The sequence below is a fragment of the Gopherus evgoodei genome, chromosome 22 (assembly GCF_007399415.2).
Source record: "Gopherus evgoodei ecotype Sinaloan lineage chromosome 22, rGopEvg1_v1.p, whole genome shotgun sequence".
NCBI classification, from domain to species: domain Eukaryota; kingdom Metazoa; phylum Chordata; order Testudines; family Testudinidae; genus Gopherus; species Gopherus evgoodei.
In genome coordinates this window covers 12101808-12117524 of record NC_044343.1, presented here as the reverse complement: position 1 = coordinate 12117524, position 15717 = coordinate 12101808, and the positions used below count along the sequence as shown (strand labels likewise).

Genomic DNA, 15717 nt, shown 5'->3' with positions numbered 1-15717 from the left:
GGACAATCAAAGCCGGGAAACACAGGATGGGCCGAAATGGAAGATCCCTGGGGCGGGTGCCGCTCCCACGAGTCCAAGTGGTGGGTGGAGACCAAAGCTAGAGTCCTTGCAGGCATGGGTCCAGGAAAGTAGGTGGGGAAGCGAGAAACACTGACTCTCCACCACTCAGGCTGGAGGCTGCATCCTGGCCCCTCCCTCCATCGATGAAGTTGGGGGTGTTGGGCACATCAGAGCTCAGGCTAGGAGGCATCTACTCAGCCTTTCCCTGGCCGTGGGGTCTGAGGCACAGGGCCACCCAGGAATCTGCGCTGCCCACATATCCGTCCATCAGACCCCAGGTCACTTCCCCTGCCCCCCTCCACAGAGAGCAGGAAAGTCCTGTCCCAGAATGCACCTGTGAAGCCTGTTCCCTTGCACACGGTCCGTCGCTTGCACAGCTGGCTCATGCCTTTATGCTCCTGGGGGGCCTGGCACAGGCACACAGGGCACCCTGGGATGAGGCCCTAAACCCAGCATGGACAATGCAGCTTTCCAGGTGATCTCCAATCTCCCATCACCTGCACAGACAGGTGCACGGATGGTTAGAGCCTGGTCCTGAAGGGATCTCAGCTCCCCTGGAATCAGTGGGTGTAAGGATGTAAATACCATTACAAAAGTTAACCATTTAAATGGTTAAAAACATTTCATTTAAACAGTTCACCGATTAAGCAGCTGGGGCCGCTCTGGCCAGTGCAGGGTGGGCTGGCCTGGGGATTCCTACTAAGACTAATGCTTACCCGTTGACTGGTTAACATTTTACATTCCTAAGGGGGAGTGGAGAATGCACAGTCCTCAGCACAAGTGAGGGCTTTTGTCCTTAATAAAGCCTGGCTCCCAACCTGGTGCCCTGAAATTAGACTCCTAAATCTATAGCCAGGCCCGAAGTATCAATTTGACCGGACTTCCCGATGCACAATCAATGGGCACTGTGCTAGCCCTCTGGCTGCCAACACCCCATTGCAGGACTGGGCTACAGAACAAGGGAACCTCAAAAATTATTCATGTAAGAAACTGAAAGTGCTGCCAGGTCCCTTTGGGTCTGTGTGATGAACCATCACTTCAGAGTCAGGGCTGGGGATTTTGGAGGCTCGTTATTTTAGGTTACAAAATGAGGAAGGCCCCCAACTTGCAGGGAGCACAGTTAACTTTGGGCCTAAAATACATGATGCCCCTTCAAAAAGCCGTAACAATGACGCAGCCCCACACACAACATACAATGGAAACCCCACAAACCCTCCCCTAAGCAGTGTTCAGACCCTAAAACAGGAGCAGTGCCAGACGCTCTATAGTATCTGCTAGGGACTGTGCTAGTGATTTACATGGAAGGGGCCCAGATACTGCGGTGACAGACAGCAGGAGAAAACCCAGGACAGGGAAATGAGGAGAAATTGAACATGGCAGGAGAGGGAGTTGTGAAGCAATTTGGAAGTTCAGGCCAAACTTTAGCTACTTAAATGTGGATCATGGAGGCTGAAATTAGACACCTGGGGTTGAAAATGGGCTAATGCCAGTACGGCCAAAGCACAAAACTGAACAGCAACAATGTCCTACCAACACCTTTGGTTTTAGTACAAAGTAAAACCTTTATTACAACTTTTCATTCATAGGTATACAACATCTGAAAGACAGATGGGGGAAAAAAAGTAATATTGTTATAAAATGTCACATTTATTGCTACATTACTGTTATATACAGGACAGTTCTCAAAATCTACTTTAAAAAAGTTAGGCTTATTTAAAAATTCCAAATAATCCAGCCAGCTGTTTTGACACTTGTATAAAATTATTTTAAAAAAATGAAAACAATTCATATCTTGAGGCACTAGGAAACACAATTTTATCCCCCAATTGTGATTCATTCAGAAGAACAATGTATTTCCCCACCCCCAATTACTTTATTTTTTTGCTGGGTTAGGCGCATATATATATATTAGTTCAAAACTATAATGTGTATCTGATTTAAGAACAAGGATTTTCAGCTACTTAAGTACATCTGGATTTACAGGTAGGCAGCATAAACATCAAAAGCCAGGACCATTTTTTTTTTAAAAAGGCCAAAAGAAACCATCTAAGGGGTTAAAAATAAACTGCTTCCACAGGCTTTTCCCCTACAATTGCCCTGCTCCCAAGTACTAAAAATATATAAAGGGGAATCAAGTAGCACTTCATTTTCTAAACTAGTTTGAGTCTTCTCTAGAAAATGGGTCAGTTTCCCATTGGCAATGAACTAAATGCAGGTTGATGGAAGTACTGTCCTTAGTCAACGTTGCCAGGTGTTGCTTTCTCTGCTCCCTGCCCCCAAACAAGAGAATTGCTTAGATGCAGACAGGGTAAATTATTTCCCACATTTGTGTTTCTTCTCCCTCTTCCCCAAAGACACAAGACTTGCTTGAGCTGGTGGGCTCCCAAAGGGACTTTTAAAAGATTTGGCACTAAATGGAGGGAGATTCTTGGCTCTCCCTCTCTCAGCTCATCTTCGCGCCATTCAAAGCTCCCCAGGGAGTGTCCCTCCTGACACACAGGGCCCACGGGCAGCTCAGTGGGTGCAATGGGACAGAATGGGGATGGATGCTGCTAATGGCGCAGCGCCGAGGATGCTGCATCATGCCAACAGACACTCAAGCATGATGCCCCCTTCAAGCTAGTGCCTTCTCCTCCAGGCAACCGCTCAGCAAGACTAGAAACCACCTTCCCGCTACCCAAGGCGGGCGGCTCTCCGACCACAGCTGCCATGCGGCTGATTCGAAGACCACAGGTGGAAGGAGTATTTTCTGCAACCAGGACAACAGATGCTTGGCTGAAACAGAATCAGCGTCAGATGAGAAACAGGAGGTGACACACTGAGAGACCCCCAGGAGGGGATGATGCCCAACTCGCATGGGATGGTCTAGAAAGGCTGCAGGCAACTAGGGCCCCAACAAAAAGTGCCTCGCCCACCTCGCTTGCTCCAAATTAGTCCATTTCACCACATCTGGCTCACGCATTTTCCACATACCACCATGTGGGCAAGGGAAACCCGTCTGGAGACCAAGCCTCTGCCAGGAGAAAAGATCATGTCACCCCACCCGAGGGCCTATACACTCCACTCTAGAGCAGAAAGGAGGCCATCAGCTCAGGAAGGGGGCAGCCCAGGCAACAGGCAAAGCAGGGTTGAAGTGGCTGCTCTTGCCAGCTGTTTAGGCACCACAGTGGTCTCTGTCCCAGGGGCTTTGCTCCACTGTGCTAGACAGTAGAGTGGCCCTGACTTAGCCTATCCCTTGAGCTAACTGCCTGGACTGGGCACAGAAGAGCTCCTGCACCTTGGATGGGGATGCAGGAACCCTAACGATGAGCCTCCTCAGCCAGGCTGCTGCCCCCATGGCATCTGACCAGCAGCTGGAAGACACAACCAGGTGTGGTGTGGACAGAAGCATCCTTGTCCCAGACAAAAGCAGCCCCTGGCACCTCCTCCAATTCAGCTTTTGCTGCTGGGCTTTAGTGCAGAAAAAGCCACCAACACACTCCCGCCCGGGCTGACGTCGTGCTCCTGCAAAACCACTTCTCTCCACTCACTCTGCCAACTCAGCCCTAGCTCTGGGTCACTGCTCTCCCTTGAGAGCAAACACTGGGGACACGGTGCAGATTTGGTTTTGGAACGGAATGACTGTGCGATGCATCAGTGTCACGGAGTCCCTGGGCGATGCTCTGGAACTGCTCCCCACAAAGCCAGTCAGGATTTTGGGGAGCCTCCTCTCCCTTGGAGCAGACTTGATCAGGACAAGAAGCTCACACGTCTTCACCTCCTGGGTCTCTCCTTCGAGCATTCAGCATCCTCTGCCCCTCCGTGCACTTCCCACAGCGAGCCCGCCCCAGCGGGGTCCTGGGGGAGCCACAGGGTCCTGCACCCCCACTTTGCAGTCAGACATGACTCAGCCAGCCAGTAACACAGAGGTTTATTCGATGACAGGAACAGGGTCTAAAACAGAGCTTGTAGGTACAGTGAACCGGACCCCTCGGCCGGGTCCATTCTGGGGGTCAGTGAGCCAGACCCCCAGGTCTGCCCTCCACCCTTGACCCCAGCCAGTTCCAGACTAACAACCCCCCTAGCCCCTCCTCTCTGCTCAGCTCCTTTCCCGGGCCAGGAGGTCACCTGATCCCTTTGTCTCCAACCCCTTCAGTTGGCACCTTTGCAGAGAAGGGGCCCAGGCCATCAGTTGCTAGGAGACAGAGTGCCAGGCATTTAGGTGCATTGGCCCTTTGCTCTGCAGCAATCACACACCCTTATCCCACCACCTAGATACTTAAGAACTGCATAGGGGACACTGAGGCACCAACACAGTATTCAGAGGAAACATCAAGAACATTCCCAGTTCGTCACAATCAGAATCACAGAAACCTTGGCCTGGAAGGGCTCTCAAGAGGTCACTCCTCCTCCCCACGCACTGAGGCAGGGCCAAGTCTACCTAAAAGCCGAATCCCAAGTGCACCAGCGGGCTGGGACCTACGGGCCACTCAGTAAACGTTTGCACACATTCTCTGCACGCTTGACTGCAGGCGGGCCGGCTGGGTCAATGAAAGAGGGTTGCATATGAAAGTGGGGCACAGGCCTTCTGCAAGGACACTGCTTGGGGTGAGGACAATCAGGGTTGGATAATGATTAGGGTTTAGTCACTAGCTCTCAGGGTCCTGCTGCACATTCAAGCCATGATTCAGCTCACTATCGATGCACCTCACCTGGATTTCTGGCACATTAGTGCTCTGCTCCACCTGCCATTTCTCTGTTCCCCTCAGGAACTCAGAAAGGTGCTGAGCACCCATTGAAGCAATGAACATTGTTATAAATGCAGTAAACCTCCGTGACGGATTTCAATATAATGTCTTTGTTTCAGGGAGTTAAATATGTAGTAATCTGGAAGGATTACTTTATGAAGGCTTAAGAGTACACTTAAAATATAAAATCAGCTTAGAAATACTGCTTAAGAAAATGTAAAACAGAAGCGCTGCATCATGTATTCCAAAATATTGAATGTTGTATTCCGCAAGACAGGTGACTCACCCTTACTACAAAGATTTGCAAATAAATGTCTGACAGACTTCAGGCCATGTCAAAAAACCTGTGACTGACATTTTTTTATTCCCAAGTTTAGTGCTTTTAATTAGGTACCTTCTGCACATCCATTCTGCCTGAGGGAGACGGTACGGGGGTCTCTGCGCCGGGAACTGTGACTCTCCACCACCATGAGGCAGGCCAGGTGTCTCGTTATCCTTTGCTGCCTTGTCCCTCCTCCTGTCTCCCCCCCCCCCCCCGGGCTGCGAGCTCAGGCTGCCGTCAGGCATAGGGCATCAGTTTAATATTGTGTAGGGCCCCATAAATCCTAAGGACGGCCCTGACTGCAGGGCATTTGGGAACTCTCTCCTGGGCAGCTCCCTGGCCTGTAGCTGAGATGCCTCATAAGAGACACAGTCTATGCTGCAGAGGCAATTAAAGTCTGAAGTGCCACATGGGTCAGACCGTTCCAGAGAGGGAAGGAGGAGGTGAGGCCAAGCCATGGTGCCCCCGCAACACAAATCAGCAGGGCTCGCCAGCCCTGTGGCGGGAGCACACGCTGTCCCTCTCCTAGGGGCAGCAGCTGCACTCTGGCCAGCTCCGGGCAGCGTTGTTCCTCCCATAGGCACAATGCCCCCTGCACTTCCCGTAGGGAGGCGTGGCCGTGGCCCCATACCAGGAGCAGTTCCTACCAGGCAGCCTCTGGCGCTGACCTTGAGATGCACCCAAAACAATGGGATGGGCCTGATCCCACTGACGGCAATGGAGCCGGCCAGGGCCTGAAAAACTGTTGGCTCCAAACCTATGAATGTTTCTCTTTCACACATAACTATATATTCCGAAGCCTTGTCTGCACACACAAGATTTAGTGCTTTCACTGTACTGATATAGCTTAAAGCAGTACAGCGCCTATGCAGTGTGGATGCAATTATACCAGTATAAAGTTGGTGGTGCCTATACCAGTATAGCTTATTCCTATAATGGAAAGGAAATAAGCTATCTGGGATGAGGCACCACTATACCAATATGACTGCCCCCACTGTGGGGGTTGTGCTGATTTTAACTATTTTGCTAAAGAATCACACCCTGAACCAAAACCATTACATTGGTTCAAAAGTGGCATGTGGACCAGGCCACAGGAAGAGGAGACAAGTCAGTTGCCGACCCCTGATCTAAACATTTCAGAAGTGCGGTACCGAGTCTTCATTCATTCACTGTAATTTAAGGTTTTGCGTGCCAGTAATACATTTTACATCTTAAAAGGTCTCTTTCTATAACTCTATAATATATAACTGAACTATTGTATGTAAAGTAAATAAGATTTTTAAAATGTTTAAGAAGCTTCATTTAAAATTAAATTAAAATGCAGAGCCCCCCAACTGGTGGCCAGGACCCGGGCAGTGTGAGTGCCCCCGAAAATCAGCTCGCGTGCCGCCTTCGGCACACGTGCCATAGGTTGCCTACCCCTGGTTTAGATGCTTCTCTGAAATAATGAAGAGAAAAATATATTCATAGAGAGTTTATTCGATTGTCACAAAGAAGTGGTGAATAAATTTGCCTCAGTGGAACTGGCTAAATACTAAGAAATTATTTGCAAGTGATTTATTCAAAATTGAAAAAAATTATCAGATAAATTATTTGTTGCAAATGATTAGTTCACATAGTCAGTCACCAGGACGCACACAACTGTTGTGTTGGCTCCCAAAGCAAATACTGGTGAAGCCCCATGGATTTATAAGGCGTATTCATTGGGGTCATCTTCTCCATATTTTTATAAGCAAGCAGCAGGAGAAAAGCATGTTAATTGAAATTTGTAAACTTCTGTAGGTTTATTTTCTTGCCACATTCCATGGCTCTCCACGATCCAGGTGCAATGCAAAGGGGTGTTACACTGAGCGATCTGTTTATCCCTTTCCCTGATCACCTTTATAGAATAGGTTGACATATTTACCATGCCTGCTACATTAGCGATGGATTTGTAGAAGGATAAATTTCTGGGGTTCACTTTATGAATAGTTTTTGTTTTTCCTGGACAAACTGTAACCCCTGACTTGAAGTAACGGTCTCTCACATGGCTTGAAATTCTTCGTAGTCCATTGCTCAGCACTTGGGCTAGCAGACCTTCATGAAGCACAACACTGATGACTTCCTTGGTTTTGTTAGTAACTTTAATGATGTAGCAGGATTTTTCAGGTACAAAACTGGATCAGAAAGGAAATGATTAGTGTGTCAGTCCTGCCAGCAGGAAAAGTGCTTCGAAAAGCATCAGATTCATTAGCAAAGTTTTCATGCACACGCTAACCCCCTCCCTGCCTTACGTCTCCCCAGAAAAAGGGCCCAACAGAACAGCAATGGGCAAAACTGGGATCTTGTATATGAACCAACCTTCTTCCCCCGGTCTCACGCTGAGCGACTCAGGTTGAAAGGAAATCTAGATCTGAACCACCCCAGTGTTTGTTTTTGCAAGGCCATACTCAATCTAACTACATTGTGTGGTACCAGGGCCGGTGCAACCATTTAGGCAGACTAGGCAGTTGCCTAGGGCGCCGAGATTTGAGGGCACCAAAAAGCGCCCTCAAAATTTGTTTTAAATGGTTGAGCAGCCGCTGCTGCTGGGACAGTGAGGGCGTCTGAGCTGCCGCAGTCGTGCCTGCGGACGGTCGGCTGCTCGAGCGGCTCCGGTGGACCGCCCGCAGGCACCACTTATCACTGTTTGGAATGTTCAGTGTCCCCCTTAAAAATGCTAACAAGCTTATTCAGCAAAGTTTTGACATATTTGATACATGCTATTAGAGCGTCAATTAGGCATCAACGAGATAATTTAAGAGTAAATGTCTTTTTGTTTGAAGTACCACTGAACACTAATCTGTCCATTGCCCACTCCCTGCCTTGTTACTGCTTGAAGCAGAATCCTGGGTAGCAGTAATGGGGATGCTGGTAAAACCTTTTAAAATATTTCCCCTTTATAATGCCACATTTTTAATACAATTTTAAAATTAGATCCCATAATTTCAAGGCATCGATTTCCCCGTTTGGACAATTAAAATGCAATTGTCGGCATGAACATCATTTTAAAGGTGGGTTTTGAAAATCTAATTTAACTTCAAAAATTAATGACCAAAAGATGGGCACGTGAAGTAAGGTAAAAGTAATTAACTGAGGGTCTAGCATTCACTCCCAACACCGCAAAAGGGCTGAGGGATTTCCAAAGAACTCCGACACCACTACAGTGTATCATTCAAACGTGAGAACATAGTTACTACAGGTAATAAATAATAAGTTACCTGGGTTGGAAATAGATCTTTGTGGAAGGGAAAACAGGAAACTTGTCTTTTTGATTACAGATTTATTTTGCTTCTGGATCCATTAAAATCATAACCGATTTTTTGGGGGAGGGGATGTGGGGAAGAAATTCTTTTCTCTACTAGGTTTGTTTATAGGCAGCTGAAAAGAAAAGTTAACTGGCTTTGCACAGAACTGAAACCTAAAGGTCTCTCCTCCCTCCTTCTCTACTCTGACCCCTCTGGGCTATTCCAAGTTAATTGTCATCTAATTGCCCAGCAAAGAAAGAGATAGTGGCAGCAATTAGGCATAGCCCCCACCAGTTCAGGAGTCATTAACACAGTACAAAGATATGCTGCATGCTTTACAGGCACCCAGGCCTAATGAGGGACTGGGGGCAAGAGGAGCAGGGCTGAGCCCCTAGGGAGTGAGCCGCAGAGAGCCAGTGCCCAGGAGGCTGAGAGGGCAAGGGGCTGCAGGGGCGTCCCCACTGCTATTTAAAATGCAGATCCCGCAGTGGTACCTCTCCATGGGACAGAGCCGGTTCCTCACAGAAGCTTCTGTCCAACAGCTCTTCCTTCTGCAGCTGCTCTTTGTGCTCCAGCTCCATCCATGGCAGCTGAACCCCCTGTCCTGACTGCAGCCAACCCCTCATCCCCTGCCCTGCCTCCAGTCAGCCCCACACCCCTTCCCCTGCCTCCAGCCAGCCCCTCACCCCCTGCCCTACCCGCAGCCACCCCTGCTGCACCCCCTGCCCTGCCCACAGCCAGCCTCACACCCCCTGCCCTGTCTCTAGCCAGCCCCACACACCTGTATCCAGCCACCCCTCACCCCCTGCCCTGCCCGCAGCCAGCCCCACACCTCCTGCCCTGCCCATAGCCAGCCCCATACCTCCTGTCTCCAGCCACCCCACACCCCCTGCCCTGCCCACAGCCAGCCCCTCACTCTCTGCCCTGCCCGCAGCCAGTCCCTGCTGCACCCCCTGCCCTGTCCATAGCCAGCCCCCACCCCCCATCTCCATCCAGCCCCTGCCCTGCCTGCAGCCAGCCCCACACCCCCTGCCCTGCACGCAGCCAGTCCCGCACCCCGTCTCCAGCCAACCCCACACCCCATCTCCAACCAGCTTCGCATCCCCTACCCTGCCCAGAGCCAGCCAGCCCCACACCCTGTCAGGTTATTCAATTATTTTCATTAAATATGTAGGCTAAATAATGAAATTAATAAATTTTCAAGCCGAATATGTATTAATTCTAATGAACAATGCCACATTATGCAGTATTCATTTTTGAAAGTTTATAATAAGCGATGCTCTGGGGGGAGGGGGGAGGCCAAGGGTGCCAGGTGGAAGTTTCGCCTAGGGCGCAAAATATCCTTGCACCGGCCCTGGGTGGTACCCAGAACCCAGCCCTTCCATCCCATCCCCTGGTTTTCCCATTATAAGGATGAGACAAAAGCAGAGACTTTTATTGAACACCTCCAGATCTGGTAGTTTAGATAAAATTGATGCAAGGTCCTAACAATCTCCTAGGTTGAGAGTTGATTATGTCAAAAGAAAAGTCTAATGCAGAGGTTTTCAAACTGGGTATGTGAGCTCTCGTCAGGCGGTATACAGAAAAGATCCCATAACGGTGGGCAACACATTTTATTAAGTAAGACTTAGCAAGCTAATCATAGGTCTATTATGACCCGATTTCTGATGGGGGTACATGGTAGACTACATTATTTGGAAAGGGGGTATGCAGCCGAAAAAGCTTGAAAACCACTGGTTTATTGGATCAAGATTTGCAAAACCAAACCAGCCACTTCAGTCCAGCTACACAGGTTAGGGGTCTGGCCAAGATTTACATGCAATTGTGAAGAACAGAGCGAAGACTGTTTTCTCTTCCCTTCTTTCTGTACCATTCCATCATAGGAGAACAAAGATGACACTCAATGAATTAGGAGATTTTCCAGGACACCAGTGGTAGTTAGGCACCTAACTGCCAGTGAAAGTCTATGGGAATTGGGTACCTAACGGCCTTTGAAAAAAATCTCCTTTGAAGTCCTTCACATCTAGAGCAAGTAAAAAGAAATGGACCAAGATTCCCCAAACCAGAAGCCGCAGCGAGGCACCTAATAACTGGCCTAATGTTCAGAAGGACTTGCCCACCACACAGCTTCAAGTGACGTCAGTCTGGCTTCACGGGATGAAATTTTTACAAAAGCAAAGGAAATGACCTACGGAAAGTGTTCCATTAGAGGGACTTTATTCAGGTTGCCAAGTCACGCTCACAGAAGTTAGAAAATGGCAGAATGAGGTTGCTTGGGCAACCTTAATTCAGCCCCTTGTGCGTATGCATCATGGCAGCCTTTAATGATGTGATTCCCATTTATCTACAGGACTAGAGCTTCATTCACTGCACAGAACAGACAGTGAATGAGGTGGAAAGTGTTAAAGCATTTGACTAGAACCCAGGGAGCTGGGTTCTGTCCCTAGCTCCGTCCCAGACTTCCTCTGTGATGATGGGGAGAGCTGCTTGCACATGCAAAAAGAGGGATAAATTCAGAATGAAGAGGCAACAACAACTCTGGCATTTTCTGATTTGTAACCTTAATGTAGGATTTTCTGTATAATTAGTGATTTTGAATGGATTTTTAAAAATTAGGTACAGTCAGGTTACCAGCATCGCCAACTCTCACAATTTGGTTGCAAATCTCATGATATTTGGTATTTGTCTGAAAGCCCCAGCTCGTGGAGTCATGTTATTACACGAGAATCTCAGCTTTCATTTTATTTTATTTCTAAAGTAAGTTTCTAGCTCTTATGGTTGCAGAAGAAAGCTTGAAAACATGAACCGAGTGAGACCTAAGGGCTGAAACCAAATGGAAAAGAAAAAGAGCAGAACATTTCATTTTCATCATGATTGTTATGCCAGTTGCATGATTTCATGGGGTCTGACTGGTGGCTTTTGAAGATTTGAGGTTGGGGATTCTGGGTTACAGTGATACAATCTGAAGGAGAAAGAGCAACTTACCTAAATGGTTTGCATATTGACAGTTTATCTTGGCGGTAGATTTTCTCATCCTCCACAATCCAGGTGCAACGCAGAGGAGTTTGACACACAGCCACCCACTCATCATCCTCTCTGGTCACTGTCATGCAGTACCATTCTGCTCCTGTCAACCCAACTCCATAGGTGAACATTTTCCAGATACTAACTTTGTTTACAACTGAGGTTTCCCCTGGTGAAACACTCTGCTTGTCTTTAGTGAAGAATGACTTGAGGAGCTCGTAGGCGGGGAAGGTCACAGTCAGAGAATCACCCAACAATCGTAATACCGGATTGGTACTAACAACAACGGTGACACATCCCTTACTGTTGTTGGCAACTTCAATGACGTAGCTTGACATTTTAGATGCTAAACTGGAGCACAAAAGAAAATCATTAGCGTGTCAGTCCTGGTGCCCCAAACCCTTGATTTTGATGAAGTTAAGAAGTTTTCTGGATTTAAAATAAAACTGTATCTCATGATTAACAATGGAAACAAGCTACCAAGAGAAGCGGTGGATTCTCAATCTCTTGATGTCCTCAAATCCACACTGGCCTCTGGAAGCTTCTTCAGCCAAAAAAGTGTAACCCCCCAAGGAGATTCCTAGATTCCTGGGGCTCTGTCTGCCAGCAGCTCAGGGAGAGGTAGGGAGGGGGAGCCAAGGCACACTCAGAGTCTGCCTGACAACCATTAAGGAGTGAGATGCCCCTCCCAGGGAGCTCTGGACAGAGAAGAAGCCATTTCAGAGTCAGTCTGGAGCCAGCCAGGGCAAGGGCAGGACTGGCTGTGTGGGGAGCTGGGGAGTCCCAGGCCTGCATGCAGGGTTCCCCCTGAGAACTGTCCTCTATGGACCTGGAAGCAAGAACCCTCAGCTGGGTTTTCCCCTCTCCCTGGTGATTCCCAGTCTGTAGAGTTTTGCTGGGAAACTTCCCCAGCCAGGCTGAGTTCGCCCTCCAGCTTCCTAGATGAGCCCAGTCCACACACGGTCAGCTCTGCTCTGGCTGCTAGCCCAGGGCTGCTGCCTGCTGGGAGTGCGTCTGGACGCTGGGCTGGGAGATGACAGTTTGGATGTTAGTGTAGTTGTGTAACCTGCCCTTGAGCCCTGCACCCCTCTGTGGGGAGGGGAAACCCTGGGACCAAAGCAGCCCGACTCCTGCCTGAAGAGGATCCTGGCCAGCAGAGATCAGCCCCTCTGCAATGACGGAGGAGTCCAGAGTCAGCTCTGAACCTGAGCATCATTCATGGAGTTTGTGAGGGCACCATCTTTTAGTCAGTCAGTCAGTCAGTCAAAGAACTTGTTTTGGGGACCCCCTGCTCCCTGAACTGTGTTCTCAAGCCAGAGAGTGAGGGTTTGGGGATTTTATAACCTGCTGTGTATTACACCCCCCTTGTGGAGGGACTTTCCACCTCCTCCCACTTGTGAGTCCTTTGGGCTGTACTGAACCCCGTCAGCCACACTGCTAAACCACGGCAGAGAAGATCTCGTGGTCATCGGTCATCAAGGGCCCCAAGAAGGTACATGCACCAAATGGACACTGATCTTACATTTGCTACATCAAGTCACGTGACTGGGGAAAGTCACGGGTATTAGCACCGTGTGCACCGGTGTACCTAACAATAGTGTTACCCATTATGTTAATTTTGTCTCCTGTTTAATATAATTATTGTGTTGAATATATTGTATGTGTTTGTGTTATTTCTTGGGAGTCCCCAACTCTCTGGCAAGTAACTGGGGGTTACCCTGTGGGTAGAATTTTCCTCCCACGCTGCCCTGGTGACCCTGCCAGGAAGGAGCGAGGGGGGTGGAGGCACCACAGAATAAATTCATATGGAAAAATAAAGAAGATGCACCCTGCCGGGTGGGTGGCAGGATCCGGAAGTACCCACACCTGTCCATCAAAACGTGTAAGCAAAACGATTGGCATTAAAGACGGTAACCAGGTTACATTGAGTAGCCAGAACAAAGGGGAAAACAAACAAAACCAACCTGAACTACTGCTCCATTCACCGTTCACACTGTGTCTAGAGCCACGTTCATTCCAGCGTCCTCCCAGACAGAGAATTCTGCCTTTTCTGAACTTTTGGGTTTAACATTCTTCTAACATAAAAACGGCCATACTGGGTCAGACCAAAGGTCCATCTAGCCCAGTATCCTGTCTGCCGACAGTGGCCAAGGCCAGGTGCCCCAGAGGGAGAGAACCTAACAGGCAATGATCAAGTGATCTCTCTCCTGCCATCCATCTCCACCCTCTCACAAACAGAGGCTGGGACACCATTCCTTACCCATCCTAGCTAATAGCCATTAATAGACTGAACCTCCATGAATGTATCGAGTTCTCTCTTAAACCCTGTTCTAGTCCTAGCCTTCACAACCTCCTCAGGCAAGGAGTTCCACAAGTTGACTGTGCGCTGCGTGAAGAACTTCCTTTTGTTTTAAACCTGCTGCCTATAAAGTTACTTTGAGATGTAATATACACGTGGACCTTCTCATCAATTAGCACTAATTAGGGGACTGTTTCAGCACATTGCTAATTGGCTGCAGAGACATTCACTGGTCTTAATCCAGCCCAGTAGGGACTGAACATTGTTCCCCTCTACTGGAGCTGTGGTGGCATCCATGAGATGAGTTTGGTGGGTCTCAGCTCCAGCTCCCACATTCCACACTCAGCACCAGTCTGTGCTTTAAGGGGCAGGCTCAGCAGAGTCTATGATCTGCCCCCTCAGGCATCTAGAGTGAGAATCCAGATCACACAGCCTTGTCCTACACCTGCTTGAACCCTGTATAAATACCATAAAGAGTGGATATTCTACTGCTAAACCCTCAAGGTACTTCCGTGGGATCTTTGTGCAGGGAGCGGTTGCAGAATTAGCTCCAGGACTAACGGGCTGTTCTCCGCAGATCTGAAATGAAGACGTGCCGCAAACCTGTCAAGTAAGAAGGGTCACTCATACATCATCACCTTCTTGCAGCTTTCAGATGTTCCGGTTCCCTGCGTCTGGGATGAAGCAGCTACTGCAGCTCGGCTTTGCTTCCTAGGAAGGCAGTTGCTGAAGTGTAGCGAGAAGACGCTGCGTGAGCTGAACACTGGCTAGAAAGGGCTGGGGGGCAATAAGTCAAACTCAAAAGGTTAATGCTGCATCCAAGGTCGGAGAAATCACATGACTGGGGAAATTGAAAGTAAAACTCCACTGCTAGGAAGGTATGTCTCCTTCCTGCAAGGAACATCAGCACTGACCCCTCGCATCTAGGAAACACTGCTGCTTGGCTCCAACACATCCTGGAGATGATGAACCCAACTTGGAAGAGAGAAGGAACAAACATCTCCACACAAGGTCCCCCGACAGCTCCTTACATGGGGCCCAACCCCCATGGCCCCAAGTTGGGATGGGGAGAGGAAAGCACCCACCATCCACCTTATCTACAGCTACCAGGGGCACCATTTCAGAACTGGGCAGGGCAGAGGGGGCCACATTATCTGTGATTCCAGGGGCTACTTAGGCACCTGGGATACCTTAAAAACCATCAGGTTTTTTTGGCAGATAGTTTAGAAATGAGCTGCTAGGAGCACTGTACCTAATTCCTGTATAAAACAAGAAAATTAACTAAATATTAGAGGTGACCTCTGTGCTGCTCTTCATGTTGTCGTCCCTCCCCACCGCCCGGGACCGATTGCTGGAGTCTCTGAGAAGTGCTGCCTTGGTTTTACTCCCATCTATCAGACGCCTCGTTTTGCAGCAGAGGCGGATGTCCTCAGAGTCCCCCACGGCCTTCCTGTCCGACTCCAGGCCAGTGCCTCAGGGACAGAGATTCAAAGGTTTTTAGGCAACCAAAGATGCAGCTAGGAATCTAGTGGGATTTACAAAGCACTGAACCTTCTAGGTGCTTTCTAAAATCTCACTAGGTGCCTAAATCCCTTTGAAAATCTGGCCTTTAGTCTGCGTGTGCCTCAGTGGCCCATCTGTACAATTGGGATAACAGGCCTGCTCTAGAAAGGCTGGGAGGAGAAATCGGTTAGACATTGCAAGGGGCTCAGATACTCCAGGGATGAGGCACATGCTGTTCCTTTCCTTGGTTATGCCCTCCTTTTTTTTTTTTTTTTTTTTTTTTTTTTTTTTACAGCTCCCTCATTTCAGAGTCCCCTGCCTCCTGTCTTCAAACCCCCGCTGGCACCACCCCTCGGATTTCTGCTTTACAGGCACATCTAAGGGTACGTCTACACTGCAAAGTTGTTGACAAAACTTTAAAGAGCCCCCCTGGCCAAAGACAAAAGTTTTGCCGACGCAAGTGGCAGTGTGAATGCGACTATGTCGGACGGAGCGCTCTCCTGCTGACAAAGCTAA

General features: G+C 48.8%; 1 protein-coding gene across 3 annotated transcripts; it reads right to left on the bottom strand.

Annotated features, from left to right (window-relative positions):
- Positions 1 to 6627: 6627 nt before the first annotated feature.
- LOC115638467 lies at positions 6628 to 15450 on the bottom strand. 3 transcript variants are annotated; one of them, XM_030540037.1, is made up of 3 exons: positions 14329 to 15450; positions 11361 to 11750; positions 6628 to 7265 (listed from the first exon to the last, which is right to left on the bottom strand). In XM_030540037.1, the coding sequence occupies exons 1-3, from the start codon at positions 14331 to 14333 to the stop codon at positions 6836 to 6838; spliced, it is 825 nt and encodes a 274-aa protein (XP_030395897.1). In that variant the 5' UTR covers positions 14334 to 15450; the 3' UTR covers positions 6628 to 6835. The 3 variants fall into 3 exon arrangements, 1 of the variants encoding a protein (XP_030395897.1); XR_003997443.1 differs by lacking the exon at positions 6628 to 7265 and having other exon boundaries at positions 11153 to 11750; positions 14302 to 15450; XR_003997444.1 differs by lacking the exons at positions 6628 to 7265; positions 14329 to 15450 and adding an exon at positions 13364 to 13515 and having other exon boundaries at positions 11153 to 11750.
- Positions 15451 to 15717: the final 267 nt, after the last annotated feature.